The sequence below is a fragment of the Ptychodera flava genome, chromosome 8, assembly GCF_041260155.1.
Source record: "Ptychodera flava strain L36383 chromosome 8, AS_Pfla_20210202, whole genome shotgun sequence".
In the NCBI taxonomy this organism is placed as follows: domain Eukaryota; kingdom Metazoa; phylum Hemichordata; class Enteropneusta; family Ptychoderidae; genus Ptychodera; species Ptychodera flava.
In genome coordinates, this window is record NC_091935.1 from 42,224,803 (window position 1) to 42,243,776 (window position 18,974).

Here is an 18,974-nt window from a genome sequence, read left to right on the forward strand (position 1 = left end):
CCACAGTATCATTCAAAGTTGGTACAAGGACATTGACCTATTTCATACATGCTCGTCAGTTGTTTCACATCATGTAGCAGTATCATGTCAATTATTGAAGTTTCATAATTAGGTTGATATGTCAGAAATACTGCATCAAATTTCATGAAACTTTGTACAGATGTTAAGCTCACATTGCTTTAACAGTGAAAAAGACATTTATCAGTGTCATTTTAATTAATTTGTAATTGCATATGTAATGAACTTTCCTAATTCGAGTGATATATCCACAAATACAACGTCAAATTTGATGAAACTTGATACAGATGTTGATCTCATAGTGTTGTAAATACTACATTAAACGTTATGAAATATGGTACCGGTTATCTATTAGTGTTAGGATAGAATGAAAAAATGTTTTGCAACATCCTGTCAAGTAAACCTGTATGTTATCTAATAGTTTGTCATGATAGGGTGGTCAAATAAATAGAGATAGAGAAAGTTCTAATTTCCATTTATGGTTGACTTGGTAAGGATAAAATAAAATTACTTTTTGAAGAGAAAAATAAGAGTGGTCAATTAAAAGAGTGGTCAAAGTGATAGGGTTTTTATGGTAAAGCTGGGCTGTAAGATTCCTCATGTGCTATTTATAGCAGTTATGCAATCTGTGTAAACAGTGCAATGAAAGTGTTACATGATTCCTTAAAATGCTTTTGATGACCTTGAACTTTTAAAGACGCCCATTGGTTATAAATACCGGATTACAGGAAAGGACGCTCATTATGCAATGAGACGCCGTACGAGTAGCTTGAACTGAGTGCTCCAGAGATTGTGGTTTTTTGCGTGTTTTTTTATGAAAATTTATGAACTGGGAATGCTCTACAGCAGGGTAAATATCTGGCCAATGCATAAAGACTTCATACTTTTCAAACCGATAAGTTTTCGGAACAATTTTAGTGAGTAATTGTGAGTGGCCAGTGAGAACAACGACCAAGGGGACGCCGATAGGGATTAGAATATCACTGTCAATCAAACCTTGATCAAAGTAAGACACGAGTTAGCTGGATGTGTACGTAATGTTCATTAGGGTTCGCCTTATCTGCTAACGGCGACTAAAAATAAATAAAATATGTGTCAAGATTTCCAGTGTTGAAAGACGTGGGCAATGGTTTCTTCACAGTTCTCAAAACTTTTGTACTTACCCGCCGCATTTCTAGGGATAAAAACGTGATCAGACTATATGTTCAAGTCAACTACATCTCAGTAACCGTGAAGAAGAAAATGTATTATCGGGTACTCTCTTTCTGGAAAGTTTGGTGGCCCTGTAAAGGGCTGTTTGGTTTGGTTTTGTGGCTTCTACCCTACACCCAACGATAGCAAAAGTGTACGGTACACCAGGCAAGTTTGGATATAACGGTCAGACGAGAGAAGTCACGCAAAATGGCATATCACTTTTCTTCTTGTGACTAATATGTTATCGGCCTGCATCAGATGCTGTTTTCGGGCCAAAATTCGCTCATCACGCTTAGCCTGTGTCCGGTCCAGGACGTCCCATTACTTCTTACGGGGTCGGAGTCGGATAGACGCATTGTCATTGCCAAACTAATGATGCTAAACTCTGAATGACTAATCCAGAAATGTTCAATACCCCCGGCACAGAGGTGTGAAGCAGTATGGTATCCGGGTATATTTTCAAATGGAGTTGTCGTTTGTATCTCCATGAGTCAACTAATAAACCAAATGTTTATTTGACCATGGAGCTAAAGAAGGATTATTTGATTTCCTCTGTTTTGTTAATTCCGTCGTCACTTCGAGCGTACTAAGTATCCACGTGAGCAAGTGCCACAATATCTATAACCGGCACGATGCAGTTCGCTGCATATCGGTCAAAGTTCAGTACGTCTGAGAAATTTACGAGATTTCCTGTCCGAATTTTGGAAATGCATCTGATTTTTGTACTTTTTTGGTTCCAATGCAAACGAAGTTTCGCAACACAAATTGGCAAATAATGAAATACACGATAATCTGGACCTGTTTTCTGACTTCCGACCGCAATCTTGGCCTCATAAGAGTTTTATGTTGGCTGGTACGGGTTGAGTACATCGGGATCACAGTTCAATCTTCAGAAAATACTCGTTTTATGTTATTTCGACACCGATGTTTCCATATTTTATAAAACATATTAGTTCAAAGAATTTGAGAGATTCGAGCGATGCAGATTGTGTTTTTGCATAGCAGTATATTGACTTGTAGTGGTAATTTTGTTGGTCAAGGACACTGTCAGCATCCGGTGCCGAGCGACCACTGCGGGAATCGGTGAAATCTGTAACTCGAACGCACCAAGTATGGTGAAAACACCTCATCCCAAAGTATACGTATTCCGATGTGCTTATCGACGTTCGACATGAATAACTTATGTTTGTAAATCTACTACGGTGATATAGCGGCGCTTGACGAAAAACAATGAAATCGATACTATGTTGACAGTGTGGAGTACCCACTAATGCGCGAACCTGGGATTGAGAACGGCGGCTTTAAGTTTCAAACATTTGTCTCTTCAGTGTGCTTTCTCTGAGTACGTACAGTTTCAACTTATTCAACAGAACTTACTTACAATGTTAATTTGAAAGTTAAAATGTGCTTGGTTAATAGGATGAAAATACTTATAAAGATAAGCAGCTTAAGATTCTTTATAACCTGACAGATATGCTGTTTTTCATGAGGTAAATCTTGATTTAAGCAAGTCTTGTTTACTTTAATTAGAGTGTAATTAACTCTCGTTTACTAGCTACTATAGACTAATATAGTCTATAGAAGCTATTGGGATGGGTATCCGTCCAGCGTCCACCATCAGTCTGTATGTATGCTGTATGTATGTATGTATGTCAGTTTGCGAGGCGTCCCTCCACTCAAAGATCTTGAAAACTGCAGTACTTACTGATTTGATATTTGTTGTGTCGATAAAATATATGATTTTGAGAAACTATTTTTATTAGCTACTATAGACTATAGTCTATAGAAGCTATTGGGATGGGTATCCGTCCGGCGTCCGTCGTCAGTCTGTATTGATGTATGTATGTATGTATGTATGTCCGTTTGTGAGGCGTCCGTCCACTCAAATATCTTGAGAACCGCAGTACTTACTGATTTGATATTTGTTGTGTAGATGAAAAATATGATTTTGAGAAACTGTTTTTTTTAATTTTTGATATTGTTGAAAATAGGCAAATTAATGCCAAAAAAGGTGTTTTTGGTAAAAAATCTTCTTCTTCATAACCGCTGGTCAGACAGCTTTGTTATTTGGTATACAGGTCCCTAGGGATAACCCAACTTAGATTTGTTCAAATTGTGATGAAATATGCAAATGTGTATTTTTAAGGAATTTTTTTGTCATTTTTGGTCAAAGTTTGACTTACATTGTATGTAATTCTTGTACTGTATAAACCCTATCAATTCACCCAGAAAAAAATAATTAATATGATTTTAAATAATTGAATTAATTAGGAAATCATCAAAGCCAAAATAATTTTAGTGTGGAATTATCAGAAAGTTCAACTTTTTTTCACAGTTCATTGTGAATTGAGGATTAAAACATGTAAAGGCAACTTTCCTGAATCCCAACTTTGATATATTCTGAACCACCATTTATGTTATCTAAAAGAAATTGCTCATAATAGTTTGTCATGATAGGGTGGTCAAATAAATAGAGATAGAGAAAGTTCTAATTTCCATTTATGGTTGACTTGGTAAGGATAAAATAAGATTACTTTTTGAGGAAAAAAATAGAGTGATCAATTAAAAGAGTGGTCAAAGTGATAGGGTTTTTATGGTAAAGCTGGGCTGTAAGATTCCTCATGTGCTATTTATAGCAATTATGCAATCTTTGTAAACAGTGCAATGAAAATGTAACATGATTCCTTATAATGGTTTTGATGACCTTGAACTTCTTAAGTTTCAAACATTTGTCTCTTCAGTGTGCTTTCTCTGAGTACGTACAGTCTCAACTTATTCAACAGGACTTACTTACAATGTTAATTTGAAAGTTAAAATGTGCTTGGTTAATAGGATGAAAATACTGATATTAAAAGATAGCCAGCTCAAGATTCTTTATAACCTGACAGATATGCTGTTTTTTTATGACGTAAATCTTGATTTAAGCAAGTCTTGTTTACTTTAATTAGAATGTAATTAACTCTCGTTTATTTGCTATTATAGACTAATATAGTCTGATGAAATATGCACATCTGTATTTTTACGGAATTTTTTTCCATTTTTGGTCAGGCCATCCTGAAATGAGCTATCAAAGATATCCACCTTCTTCATCAATACATGTGTCACAAAAGGTTATTCTCTACATAACACAGCAGAGCTCTGTCAACTGTTGAGTCGCTTGTTTTTTCAAAACCGCTGGTCAGACAGCTTTAATATTTGGTTTACATGTCCCTAGGATGACCTTAGTGAGATAATTTCATACAGTCAGGAAATACTTAATTTTGTATCCATGTCTATAGTAGCTTCAGGGACTTTGGCCCTATGTTTAATTTTTTGATATTGTTGAAAATATGCAAATTAGTGCCAAAAAAGGCGTTTTTGATAAAAAATCTTCTTCTTCATAACCACTGGTCGGACAGCTTTGTTATTTGGTATACAGGTCCCTAGGGATAACCCAACATAGATTTCTTAAAATTGTGATGAAATATGCAAATGTGTATTTTTAAAGGAATTTTTTTTTCCATTCTTGGTCAGGCCATCCTGAAATGAGCTATCAAAGATATCCACCTTCTTTATCAATACATGTGTCACATAACACAGCAGAGCTCTGTCGACTGTTGAGTCGCTCGTTTTTTCAAAACCGCTGGTCAGACAGCTTTAATATTTGGTTTACATGTCCCTAGGATGACCTTAGTGAGATCATTCATACAGTCAGGAAATACTTAATTTTGTATCCATGTCTATAGTAGCTTCAGGGACTTTGGCCCAATGTTTTTAACTGGAATACGTATATCATTTGATCCAGACATGTTATTTGAAGGGATATAGTCGTCGGAGCTGCGCTTAAAGGTAGCATGGGACTCATACAACCAATGTAAACACTGTATCCAAGATACGATGGTGATTGATGAAAGTTAAAATATATATCTGTCATAATCTGCATCGTATAATTTTAATATTATAGCTATGATGATGAGGTGCATGTAGATATCGTGCACAAAATGCATGTTTGTAAACAAGAAACTTGCACAGGCGCAGTTGCAAATACTGGTTCCTTTTGATAATATGTATTCGGTATTTCGGTATGTCTGTTTTCAGTCAAATACTAAATTTATCTATTGCTAGATTGTCGCATTCGATTTGGTGGGGATTTGGCCGAGGGATGCAGAGGGCTAAATTTATTGCCAGGTGATTTGCTGACATAGTGGCAACATATAAGAATACAAAACAATGTCAACAAATGTCAAAGTGTTGGGGATTCATACAATCTTATGTAACTAGAGCCTTCTTGATGGCAGCATCTTATTTCGTTCGAATTCGGTCGTCAATTGCAGCTTCTCTGTGGATGGTTTTACTTCAAGCTATTTTCAAGTGTCGACCATGTAAAACATAGTTTGGAAAATTGACGAAGACTGTAAAATTCGTGATGTAAACTAGCTCAGGATAATATTTCATTAGTCATAAAATGAGGGCTACTAATTTTGTTTGCTCGATAAATATGTCATGCGTCGCTTGCCCTTTTTCCTTTCCCTCTAACTCTGAGCCTACATTGACCATTTTGCAATCACCCTTGCTCGTAAAAGTAGCACAGTCTTGAGGGACCGACATCGTGTCGATTGAGGCAAATGACATGGTAGCAGAGATGCTATGACTTGCACAAGAGGAAATAGCAAATTTCAGTGACGATACATTACTTTAGGCGTATGGCTGTCGTCATTGGAATGTGATGTGGTTGAAATGTGTACGATTTGTTGAGTATCAAAGGAGGGTTTCCAATATGAAAATAATGATGACAACATCATTAATCTTTATATATTTCAAATAAAACTGCCTACAGTCATGTTTTTGGGAGCCTTCAGTTCCGCAGATATCATTATTTTCAAGGGATACTGTCTAGATCTTTATTAAAATAATGGGCATTGGTCCAATAGCGATATATGAGAAACTTAAAGTTAGAATTGAATATTCCTTAATGCAACATGTGATAGAAAATCACATTTCCCAGATTACTTTAAATATAAATTATTAGGTTTAACATTCCAAAAACCGAATGGGCGCAAAATGTACCGCTTGATGCTTTAGATTCTAAAACATTACATTGACGGTGTTTAGTTTGCAAAAAGGAAACATATGGCAATCAAGATTGTCCCGTATGCAAATCGTCATGCGAGATATCAATAGGCCTACATCAGTATATGCAGGGATTGAATAGTGTGAGAATCAAATAGGAAATTAGCTCATTGCCGAAATACCGATATGTCAATTAATACCGATTTCAACTAGGTATAGGCTACCGATTTCCCACAAAATATTACGAATTATGAATATTCCTATTTCTCATCTTTTGTATAGACTTCATCCATTCCTGTTGGATTTGGTCTCAAGTTACAAGACAATTAGGTGAAAATGATACAGAAAAGAGAGCAACAATTACGTCTGCTGCCAAAGCTAGGATTACGTCAGATGATAGAAAACTCTATTCTTCCATTGTAATTTTCATGAAACTTGGCACACTGCCCAGTCAAAACAGATCAGATTTCGTTATGCTGGATATTCAGATACACCCCAGGCAAAGGTTTCAAAAGTTATGTGAAAATAGGCTTACTCAGCATTGTGTTATGTTATTGACAAAATCAGGGACCTTAATTATGTTTTTAAAACTAGAGCGGTGACCTAATTTTTACCTTGAAAATCTGTGTTCTAAAAATGACATTTTCACTTTACTTATTGTACATTCTCAAAAACAAATATTTATACATATGTATACATATTTTCTTGCCATTTCAAAGTTGCTGTCTTCACCTTCATCGGCCTGCAGTGTTCCTCGTCCTCTGATGTCAAATTTAAATGCTGATATACCACATGATTTTAAAATGCTTATTTGACCCAGACCCTCGAGTTTTTCTCGGAGGTCTATGTTTGACCACATTGAATTATATTCAACGGACATACAACTACGGTGCCGTCCCTTTAACAGAGTCATTTTTTCGCTTCATCATTGGTGTCAAGAGAGGGAATATGATACTTTTGCCGCAATTTGATTAAAATCAGATGTAGAGTACGGCAACGTCTTATTTATATGCGTACGCGGTATCCTCTTGCTGTCGCCTCTCCCGTAGCCTGTAGGGATTGTTATACTACAATGTCTCCTTCCCGGGGTCTCCTTGTGAGTTCCAAATACTTTGTGGCACTTCTGTCTTGGTTTTTACGTTTATACTTCGGTTGCGCGCGTCCAAAACTCGTGTTACCGCGGTATGGTTGGTCCCGTAAATCTAGGTCAATGACGTTTTGATATGACATCATTTACCTCACCTGACATATTACAAAAGAATGGCATTGCTAATATTCATGCGCCTTTATTACGCAAAGTCACTGGTGGCAGTGGTGAAAGCGGGAGCAGAAGTGAAACGGAAGTGAGAGCGCCGCCACTGTTTGGAGTGTGGCACGCGGTCTCGGTTTTGATTCTCTTCACATGCATTTTCATTTGTTTAAAGCAGTTAACGCTGCATCTGTTAAGAGTTTTAACCGCTGACTATAACAATTTTCATTGCTATGTTGCTGTTTTGATCTTGGAAAGTTTAGTTGCTCTTACGTGCAGCCAACGAATGCCAGTGCGGTGACAGACAGTTCCCTAAGCTATGCTACGCTATTGATCGGCAGCATATACCTGTATGAAATCTTCGTTCCAAGTTTACTTTTTTTTTCAAGATGTGAGTCAAACAGAAATTTCACCAAATTGCCACTTCTGTATCTAGGGAATGTGTAATCAGTTTGATTTCAAAATATTTCATCAATTAAGAGCGGAAATCGTCGCTGACTTTTGCTGTCTTTTGACTATGGTTGTATATAAATTTTTTCTGTCCTTTACGATTTCTTTGGACGGGTCGTGGAGTCAAGGGTGGGACGTGTGAAATTGTTCTGTTGTTAACACTTCATACAAATTTAAAGGAGTAATAACAAGTGACATTGTAAAACAACGAAGCTACAAATAATCTGTCTTCCTTTCGTGTGATCGTACGGAAGTTGACCAGTCAGTGTCATTTTGAACATTTTGCGGCTGAACCTCATAGCGTCGCAGGTAACAATGATAGCGTTGCGGTGAGATCAAAAACGTCGAGGGCTTGAACGATAGCGTCACGGGCGGCGATGCTGTTTTGGACTAGGGAGAACCCTGAATTTGAGGATGCTAAAAGAATGTAAGTACTTTCTTGGGGGGAAATTCGGCAAAATCAATCAAGACAACACTTAGATCTTGATGCGACCATACAGTTTATTGTGTGAATGGGTTGACAAGTCGGTCGAGCTTCTCTCATGGTCTTTCTTCCGCTATGATCGTCGTGACATATCTTGACGAGGTACTAAAATGACAAATTCACACATACATGTACAACAACAGCAAAATGTGCCTTATTGATTTAAATTAACACTTTATTGAAATTAAATGCAGAAACAAACAAAAGCACGACATAAAAACATTGCTGTAAACCAAACCGCCACCCCAGAACAAAGGCTGACGGTGGGTTTCAAAAGCATGGGCGGCCATAAATTAAACTGGGCGGCCTAGATTTTATCTGGGCGGCCGTGAAATTAAAGTGGGCGCACCGCCCACTTAAAAGGCACCGTGGAGAACACTGAAAATATATATATATATATATATATATATATATATATATATATATATATATATATATATATATATATATATATATATATATATATTTTGTATATCAAAGCATACAGATGTCCTTGTTGGAAATTACAGTGCTCGATGCTGAAGCAGAGCATTATAATTACACAAAATTACTTCTAGTACAAAGTAATGATATCTGTTACTTAAAGCCCCAGTGCTGCTAACTTTTGATGTTTTTTTCATTATTTTTTTTTATAAGTCAATGGCAACATCTTATTCTACTCCCCAAAGAATGTTGAAACACCCACTATTTAGCTTGTAAACTTAGCGTCTATATGTGTAAAATGCATTGTTATTTGAATTTGAATTTTAGTCCAGACTTGAAGTAAGTTTTCAACAATAACAATGCAGTTTACAACCATAGGGACTGAGCTGACAAGCTGGATACTATGCATTCTTTGGGGAGAAGAACAAGTAATTATGGTTCACATTCCAAATAAAAATGGTGAAATTACCATCAAAAGTTAGCAGCACTGGGGCTTTAAGTGTCATGCATCCTGCAATCATCAGACAAAAGAAGGAGTATTTGGTATGCGGTTCGACTTGTCCACAAATTAGCAATTCGCTGTCAAGTCACACATTTACGTCTTTCATGGCGGATATATATATATATATATATATATATATATATATATATATATATATATATATATATATATATATATTATATTATATTATATATATATATATATATATATATATATTATATATATAGTGTAGTGTTAACGGGAACTAAGGCAGTTTTAAGGTAGGCGTTGTATTACTGGTCAGTTTCGTGTAGGTAGAACCTACACTCATCAGATACCGTAGCCTATTGAACAAGAACACGGTGCCCAACAGAAAATATGCGTTGTACTGGACTGAATATGCAAATGAGCCTGAAGCTGCACTATTTTGCTCTGAATTCGTACCATCGAGCACTCTGCCAGCAATACTTGCAATGATCTTTCATATTATATATATATATATATATATATATATATATATATATATATATATATATATATATATATATATATATATATATATATATATATATATATATATATATTCATGGTGTCTATGATGAAATTATCAATAGTTTTTTCCAATACAAAAATAGGTAAATCTTTACATTTGTGTACTCTTGATTATTGATATTAATTTTCTTGATTAGACTAGAGCGGTTACAAGTCTATGGTTGTGTAACAAATTTGATTTTGGAATTTAACTGAAATGTCGATTCACTATGCATTGTGGTCTATGATGAAACTGATTTTTTTGAGCGGTCTATAATGTGCATGTATTTTGTTGGTGATTTGCTATTCAGGAAATATCACATGGACAATCAAAGTTTTGGCCATAAAATCAGCTTCTGTCAAAAGTGACCCTCCCCACAAGATAGGTTCATAAAAAGTGACCCTCCCCCTTGAATTGTTTTCTAAAAAGTGACCCTGCCCCCAATTTTTCCGGCCCAGCCCCCTATAATTACTGAAGGCTCCCTTATTTATATTTGTAAAGTTTGTCAAACCTTCTGACTGCCGTTATTTAATCAGTCTGAAGATCCTTTTTATCAGCTTCTTTAGTTTTTGATATTTTTATTTTGGTGTTATGCGTACTAATTAGACTTGTACACCAACAAGTAAAACTTTCCATTTCAAAATCTGATGGATTCCTTGAGGGCGCCCCTCACGCAGTACAGCTGTATACAGCTGTAGCATGGAAGTATAATACTTCCATGGCCGTAGCAATCGATCTTGCCAGTAAAACTGTCTCCCACCCTCAATCACATTAATATTTGCTCAACTAATCTAGAGACACACACACAGAATGTCTTTCAAATATGAATCACGAAGAAAGATACTTAGAAAATTAATTGCATGAGGCAGTATATGTAGTTAGTATCGCTGCTCAAGTGCAATCACTGGACGCCATATTTGCTCTGGCCCATTCCAAATTCTGGTACAGGTGTCAAAGTCCTCACTGTGTTAGGCCTTTTTAAATGACATTTTAAATTCAACCCTAGATTATCAAAGCTTACAGTATTTGTACGTGCCTCCATCTCCACCTACAAACTAATGTTTATCACTAACAGAATTAAGCATCTCCCTACTGATTAAATACAACTTTCCTTTACTGATATACCTTCAACAAAGTGGTACAACTCAAAACAAGGCTTGAATCTCATCAGAATATAAGTACATCAGCCAATCAGAAAACTGGACATAGGCCAATGGGAAAACTGGACATAAGCCAATCGGAAAACTGGACATAAGCCAGTGAAAAACGTCAAGCCAATTACAACATATTTCAAAATAGCCACTCATTCAGTTCAATTTTTAACGTACTATTTCAATTGTTAGCACAGATATATATATATATATATATATAATATATATATATATATATATATATATATATATATATATATATATATATATATATTCAAGTATACAGATGTCCTTGTGAGAAATTACAGTGCTCGATGCTAAAGCAAAGCGTTATAATAATTACACAAAATTAATATATATATATATATATATATATATATATATATATATATATATATATATATATATATATATATATATATATATATATATATATATATATATATTATATATATATATGTTCTCATATGATTTACCTAGTATTTAAACATGATCAACTGTCTCTCATGAAATGTATTACAAACACTAAGTTTCCCCCAGCAGCTGCAGGTAAAAACATTGACAACAATGTTTTATGCAAAGTTTAGTTTTGTTCTTGCCATACTGCACTTTCTGAAGTGTGTTGTTATGCAATAAAGTGATTAAAGTGATTTAGTAAGTGTTCATTTTACATTACTGGGACATGTGTTATACATGCTGTCAATTTATGTTTTGTAACCAAGTCATTTTTATGGGAATCATGAATAAATGTTGCTGTTCAGCTGCTACACCTTGCAATATTCCTTAGGGGAAACACTGATAGAACCAATATATATCTCATCTGATTGGCACCTTTCTGAAAGCCTATGTGACAGCACTTCCTTCTTCCATCCTCTGCGCTTGCAGTGACATTCCCTGTTTAACTCGAGTATACTCGTCAATGCTTTCAGCCACGTGCACATGCACCTAGCCCCACTTGCAATTCTCATGTAAAAAGAGTTCCATAACAAAAATTTACAATATATAAACTATACCATTGTGCAATCATGGAGCCAAAAATATCCTTGGTGCAATTCACATGTTGGGCACTTCTATTACTTACCCTTTTGCACATCCATTTAGAGATATTTGCACTTGAGAAATCTTCATTCATTATACAGTACTGACGAATTCCCGGAATGGAGACAGGTAAAAATTTGTTGTGACTTGCAGTACTCTGATCATAGACTTTATTCAAGTGATTTTGTTAAAGTGACATCGTATTGTGGTTTTAATAGTGGTTTTTATCTCTTACATAAGTCCGCCTACTCTTGGAAGAGAGATGCTTTATAAAGAGAGCAAGAAAGGAGTAAAAGCTACAGTGGCAATGGTAAGTTTAAATCAAAGCCTTACTACTTTCAAAAGTTTATTTTCTTTTAACTTTATTGATTTTTAGTGATGTCTGACTCTTTGTTTTGAGAATATCTGAATTACATACAGCAATATTATGCCTTGACATTGACAATATTGAATCAAGAGTACTCCTCACAACCAATATCAAATTTTTACTCTTTCCCCTACTCCAAACTTTCCAGGTTTCTAAAATTTTAGGATACAAATATTGTCATAGTGTATTGATAATCCCTTTCCTTTAGATCTTACAGTTTACTGAATGTCCTCTAGATATGATTTGTCACCACAAATTCAATGCTCACCAACACTTACAAATGGAGTTTTTGCAAAATCAACGTTTACCTTCTGATTGTTTGATTCATGTGACTGTAGCAATTTCATTGCATTGATGGTGCTTCTTTATGACAGCTTTTCTGTCCCACTGCCATACTATTTTATGTGTAGGTGTGTCAACAGGTAAACAGGTGAATTTGTTCAAAATGATATTGCATCCAATTAAACGTTTTCAAACGAGCTTGAAAATGTGAAAATTCAAAACCTTATGGTATTTGGTATGTATATATCTGAGGTCTAAGGTAAAGTTATTGTACATGAGTTCATTTCACAGCCACATCTGCAAGTTTATATTTTGAGGGAATTTTTAACACAACTGAAGTTGTATTATTGTAGTTGGATTGCACGTCGGATAGTGAAGAATTTTTTTATAAACGATAAAAAGTCAAAAACCTCTGAACAGACTGCGTTTATATTTGATACAGATGTTTAGGCCATGTGGAAGATTCCAATTTGTTAAAAATGGAGCCAAACGGAGTTGCGGTTAGGTAGTTATGGGAAATTGCTAACTCCTTTTTTGAACTAATTGATATTTTGGGGGCCTTCCATGTATGCATGTATTTTTGGAAGGTAGACCAATCCTTTGTTTTGACTGTTGTATGAGTTGTGGAACAGAAACATTCTTTTGATGAATGCTAGAAATACCGGTATGCAAGATGCTGTAAGTGAAAGTATCAGAGATTTCCACACTCTTTTGGCAACAAAATCGATAAAAACCAGATATTTAATGTTTTAGATTTAGCATTTGTCACAAATTATGCAAATGAGCTTAAAAAATGTGAAAACAGTCAAAAATCAATAAGTCAAGAACCGCTGGTTCGATTGCTTTGAAAATTAGTATGCAGGTACCTTAGTAGCCCAGTCAATCTAAGCCAAAAAGGGGTCAACCTAGGACTAATTGCAACAGAAATTATTTCTTTACCATGCATTTTGGAAAGGTCCTATAGATAACAAACTAAAAGTATAATAAAATGTAAGGGGTGCAACAGTGCCTAATTTGCATATATGGAAAGGGGGCTCATGGGTATAAAATTGTCACTCATAGATGGTTTCTACTCTGAATATGTGGCTAAACATGATTTTGATACAGGTTTTTTGGCTTATCAGAGCGTCCACAAAGCGAGAATGAGAGCTTAGCAAGAAAGTAGCCCAAAAAAGGCAAGCTTAAATGCCAAAGGTCAAGGAGATGAGAAAGTCAGGGGTCAAGGAACAAAGCGAAAGGGGGTGAACAAAGGCAACGTAGGGCAAACGTAGGTGCATGTGTACATAGGGTTGCGTAATGGTCTCATTTACTCTGTATTAACACAGATTATAAACTATGGTCCATAATCCTGCTATTAATCCATAATAAATGAGACTTGAGACAAGGCGTGGGATAAAAAGTGTGTGGGGGAATGGACTACGCAAGCAGGTGTCATAGTGGACGACCCCATGATGCAATTCGCCTGTTTGAATTGCATCATGACGTGGGACACGTGGTACCCGAGCATAGCCTGCAACCAGCGGTGACTTACAAGCAGGTGTCATAGATGGTATCCCCATGACAGGAGTCGCAGATTTGACTGACCATGCCATAGGCGAAGACATCGTGGTACCTGTGTAGAGTCTGTATATGCCATAGTTACAACCCCCAAATTGAGACACGATGCATTGTGTGTGGTAACAAAGGCAAACGCAGCACGTAGCTGTGTTGCAGTTGCATTGCCCGCACTAGTGAAAAAGGCGCCAGGTAAAGTGACGAAGACCGGTACCGGCGACATGGACAGACAGAGTACATCGAAGTGAGACTGAGCGCGATGATATGTGTCTTGCTATATTCAATGTCATTAAGCATAGGCAAAGGGAACTACATCTCAAGAACGTTAAGACATGTCAAATGAAAATAATGTAAATACATTGAAAAACGGATATTGTATTTAATTGTTGCAGTCTCAAAGTCAAGTTCAAGGCAAATGTCCGAGAGCCAGAGATTAAAAGAGATTCGGTAACTGGACAGAAAGTGTTCCTATCTAGTGCAATGTGTTGCTATGACGACAAAATGCTAGGCTAAACCGGCATCCTAGTTCGTCTTGTGTCCAGCTAAGCGTGATGGCACAGATTGGAGGAGAGCTTTTGGCGTTTTGATATACACTTGGTAGGAATCACTTCTCCATCTTCCAAGGACTCTTTATCAGCCAGTCCGGTAGGTTGACATCGGCTGCGGTCGTAGCGGCTCCACTTCTGAAGCTATGAGTTGTGTATTGGTGTGCATTTGGTATTTTGGCGTAATCCAACAAGTTGTGCACGCTTTGTCCTAAGGCTTGTCTTGTGAGGAACCGCCCATCCGCGAACCGAAAGACAGGCATGTGGTCGATGATCGGGCACATGGTGCTGTAGATTTTGAACGCTTCTACGGCACAGATATCCGAACCTGATGGAGCTATGGTGACAGAGCAGCCATGACGGAAAGGGTCTGTCTTGGATACCTTGATGTTTATTTCCAGGTCTCTTCGTATGTTGACGTCTGATCCGAGTAGAGTGCGGTCGGGGTCAAATCGAGCCGATGAAGGGGAGGTGAACTCACTCACACGTAAAAAGGCGAAGAAGGCGAAGAAGGCGAGTGTGTAAGCAGCCCAGAGCATGTGTTTGTCCGGTTTGGTGTAGCTGCAACACGCTGCAAGGGTATCTTTGAAGATCCGCAGAATGTCTATAGTTATCGGCAGTCTCGTGTTTGCAACTTCTCCGTGAACGCGTTTGATGCCCTTGAGGGTGCAGTGTAGTAGGCTGTCATCACGCAACGTGTTAGGATACCCGGCTTCTATGTGCATGCGGATGATTCCAGCCAGATATATTTTCAGAGTTCGGAAAGCCAAACCATTCATTGCCAGGTGGGTCATGAATAGGATTGCCACCTGTGTAGTGAGTGGCATGGCCTGCAGTCCATGTGTGTGACAGAAGTTGATATAGCGGAGATACGCTGAGTGGTAAGTCAGTCTAGTACTTGGCGCGATGCTGTTGTTGATGTAACCGCGTGCACGTGCGATTAGATTATTGGTACTCACTGATTGAGTAATCCGAGGGTGTGTAGGTCTGGTGGGTTGGTTGCTTGTGAGTCTGCCGACGGAACCAGCTTGCGGAACTTGGGGATCTGTTGGCGAGATAAACAGTCAGCAATGTCATTGTTAACGCCCTCAATATGTACAATCATAACATGGAAGTTACGTGAGGCTGCTGTGAAGAATATTCGTCTAACCAAATTCATGATGCGTGGGCAGGCTGATGAACCTTTTTTTCCATATTTGGACTACAGACATGTTGTCGCAGTGGAATAAGACACGTTGTGTGGCCCAAAGATGCCCCCAAATTAGACATGAAAGCAGTATTGGTAGCAGCTCCATCCATGCTATTGAGTAGTTGTTCTCGGTGATTTGATTTGGCCAAGGGGCAGAGATCCAGTGTCCCTTATAGAAGATACCATAACCGTGCTTGGCTGATGCGTCTGTGTATAGTTCCATGTCTGGTGACGAAATCCAACTAGATTGCAGCATGGAGGCAGACCCATTCCATGTTGGTAGGAAGTCACACCACCACTGTACGTCTAGTTTGAATTCTTCGGATAAGTGAATAGTGCTGTTGAGATTCTTGGTGGTGGTGCTCAGGTCTATCATACGTCTTAATTCTTCCGGCTGGGACACATTTGCAGGCGAAGCTAAGGGTGCCAATGAATGAGAGCAGTTCACGCTTTGTACATGAAGCTCGGGTTAGCCAGGTTGGTAATGAAGACAGTAGTTCTTGTAGCTTGTCATTTGGGAGACGAATGACCATTTCATTAGAGTCAAGCTCCACACCTAAGAAAGTTAGTATAGTGCACGGCCCTTCAATTTTGTCGTCTGCAACTGGTACCCCTAGGTTATCATATGTAGAGAGCATAGTGTTCATGTTATCGTGACATACACTGGTGCTGGGTGGTCCACCTGTGAAGTAGTCGTCTAGATAGTGAACTAAGTCATCTGACTGGATCTTGTTAGCAACAATCCAGTGTATAGCATCTGCAATTTGGTTGAAAAGGTATGGTGCTGACCGCAGACCAAAAGGTAATACGCGATCGAAGAAGTAAAACCCCTCCCAGTAGTAACCAAGGAGATACCAATCTAATTATTTGCGTACTGGACAGAGTCTGAAAGCATGCTTGATGTCGATTTTTGCCATCAAGGACCCTGGGCCATGCTTATTGACAATTGCTACGGCGTCATCGACTTGGGCGTAAGATAATGAGTGTTCGTCTTTGGATATGTTAGAGTTAACACTGTCTGCTGATGGCTGTGACAAGTCCATTATGATTCTGTGTCCACCATTTTTCTTTGGCCGGACTCCCAAGGAGTTGATGACAAAGTCTTTGAAGGGAGGGGTTCTGAAAGGGCCAACGGTATGACCGAAGTCCACCTCTTTGATGATTGCGTCGGTGATGACTTTAGGGTTGGTTAGAGCTGATTTGGCATTCTTGGTCCGTCTGGGGTAGTGTTTTCTGTTGAATCCTATGTTGGCACCATGTGATATGTTGAAGAGTACCTCTGCTACAAATGTCTTGTTGGGGTGTTGGTGTAATTCATGTGCGAATACGTCGAGCATGAGTTGTGTTTCTGGGTGCATGGATAGGACCTTATCTATTGGTATTACCATGTTGACGAAAGGGCTTAGGTGGGTATGTTGGCTGGTCTTCGTTAGATGAGCTACGAAAAGGCTGTTGGCTAGCATCGGCTTTTCGGTGAAAAGTGGCTGGGTGTTGGCTAGAGTTGCAAGTGCTGCAGCAGTGGATTCTGTTATTACGGCATGGGTTACTGCAGTGGCCTCGATTGAAGTTACGGCAGATCTGGTTGTTGTTGTTGTTGTTGCTGATGGATTTGCTGTACCAGACATATGGATTCTTTGGTTGGCTGTTGCATTCCTGATGGGTGTGGCCTTTCTTCCGGCAGTCAGGGCAAGTTGGAATTAGGAGATGGAGGTTCTGTTGGAAATGTTCATGATCTAACTGTGGGTTTGGAATGCTCCAACTGCGTAAGCCAGGGTATCTCGCATGGTCGAGACGAAATTCTTTATCGTATGACATCCAGGCTTCAGCTTTGTAGGAGGCTGCCCTACGTGCTATATGTCTCTGGTAGTTAAACAAATGCACGGCTTCGTGGGGGAAATAATAAGCACGGTATGCAGCAAAAGTAGACCAACAGTCTAGCCAAGTCTCAAAGTCCTTGATTTCTTTTTTCTTTGCCTGTGATGTAAATACTGCTATTGATGGATTGTCTGGGTCAAAGGATACATGTGTTCTGGTCGATTGGGTGATGTTTTGCCGTAAGGAGTCAGGGTGTAAGTCAGATAAATCGACAAACTTACCCTGGTTGGCCAAGTTGTTAAAAGCTTGTTGATCGACGAATGGAAGGTAGAGGTTTGCTGGCGGTATCGTTGCCGGAACTGCTGCTTGTTAGAACGATGGTACGTTTGGATACGTTGTTGGGTATGGACCGGAAGTTGAAGATCAGATCTGATCATCAGATCAGAATGAAATTTTGATTGCCTTCCAAACGACGTGTGAAGACTCTCAATGTTCATAACTTTTACAGGACCACATACAAAAAGTTCTTTTCAGGACCATCAATCACTCCAAAAAGAAAATGCCATTTCTTGCGTGTTCATTACATGTGTCTTATCGTGTACGCGTATGTGGCTGTGTATGCATATGTTCAGGTACATAACGGTGATTTTAGTGATAAGTCAGTGCGCTTTGTTAGTTGTGCTCTGCAGGGATCAAGATGGCCCAGCCCATAATTTGAATTTTTGTAATCATGATTGGCAGCATAAATTAACATTTAGAACAGAGTTCAAATGGACGTTCTGGAACCACACTTTGTAAAAAAATGGATTCTCTCTTTGATAAATGACAGTGTTTTTCAATGTTTTTTCGACATAAGGGCAGTCACTATACATTCACAGGTGTTATGTATGAGATTGGGGGAAATTAATACCGTTCACACGTCGAATTTCTGGAAATCTCGAAGCAAATCGAGTGTGTCTTACCCATAGTGTGGTTTTTTCACATTTGCATAGTCTCACCATAGTCCCCCTTTTGTAAGGACTGCACAAGACCTATAATTTGCATATTAACGACCTTTTGGAGGGACTGGCCCCAAACATATACAAAGACAGCTATGGAGGAGGAATTTGCGTGAAGGTTATATGCAAACAAAATTAAATTCCATCTGTTATAC

The 18,974-nt window shown here is 38.0% G+C and overlaps 1 protein-coding gene across 3 annotated transcripts in view; it reads left to right on the forward strand.

Annotated features, from left to right (window-relative positions):
- The window catches only part of LOC139139382 (ankyrin repeat domain-containing protein 13C-like), a 314,195-nt gene that overhangs the window by 213,850 nt on the left and 81,371 nt on the right, over positions 1-18,974 (forward strand). For all 3 annotated transcript variants that reach the window (XM_070708283.1, XM_070708284.1, XM_070708282.1), the window contains exon 9: positions 12,310-12,379. In XM_070708283.1, the coding sequence (XP_070564384.1) occupies positions 12,310-12,379 (70 nt within the window). The remainder of the gene's footprint in view (positions 1-12,309; positions 12,380-18,974) is intronic.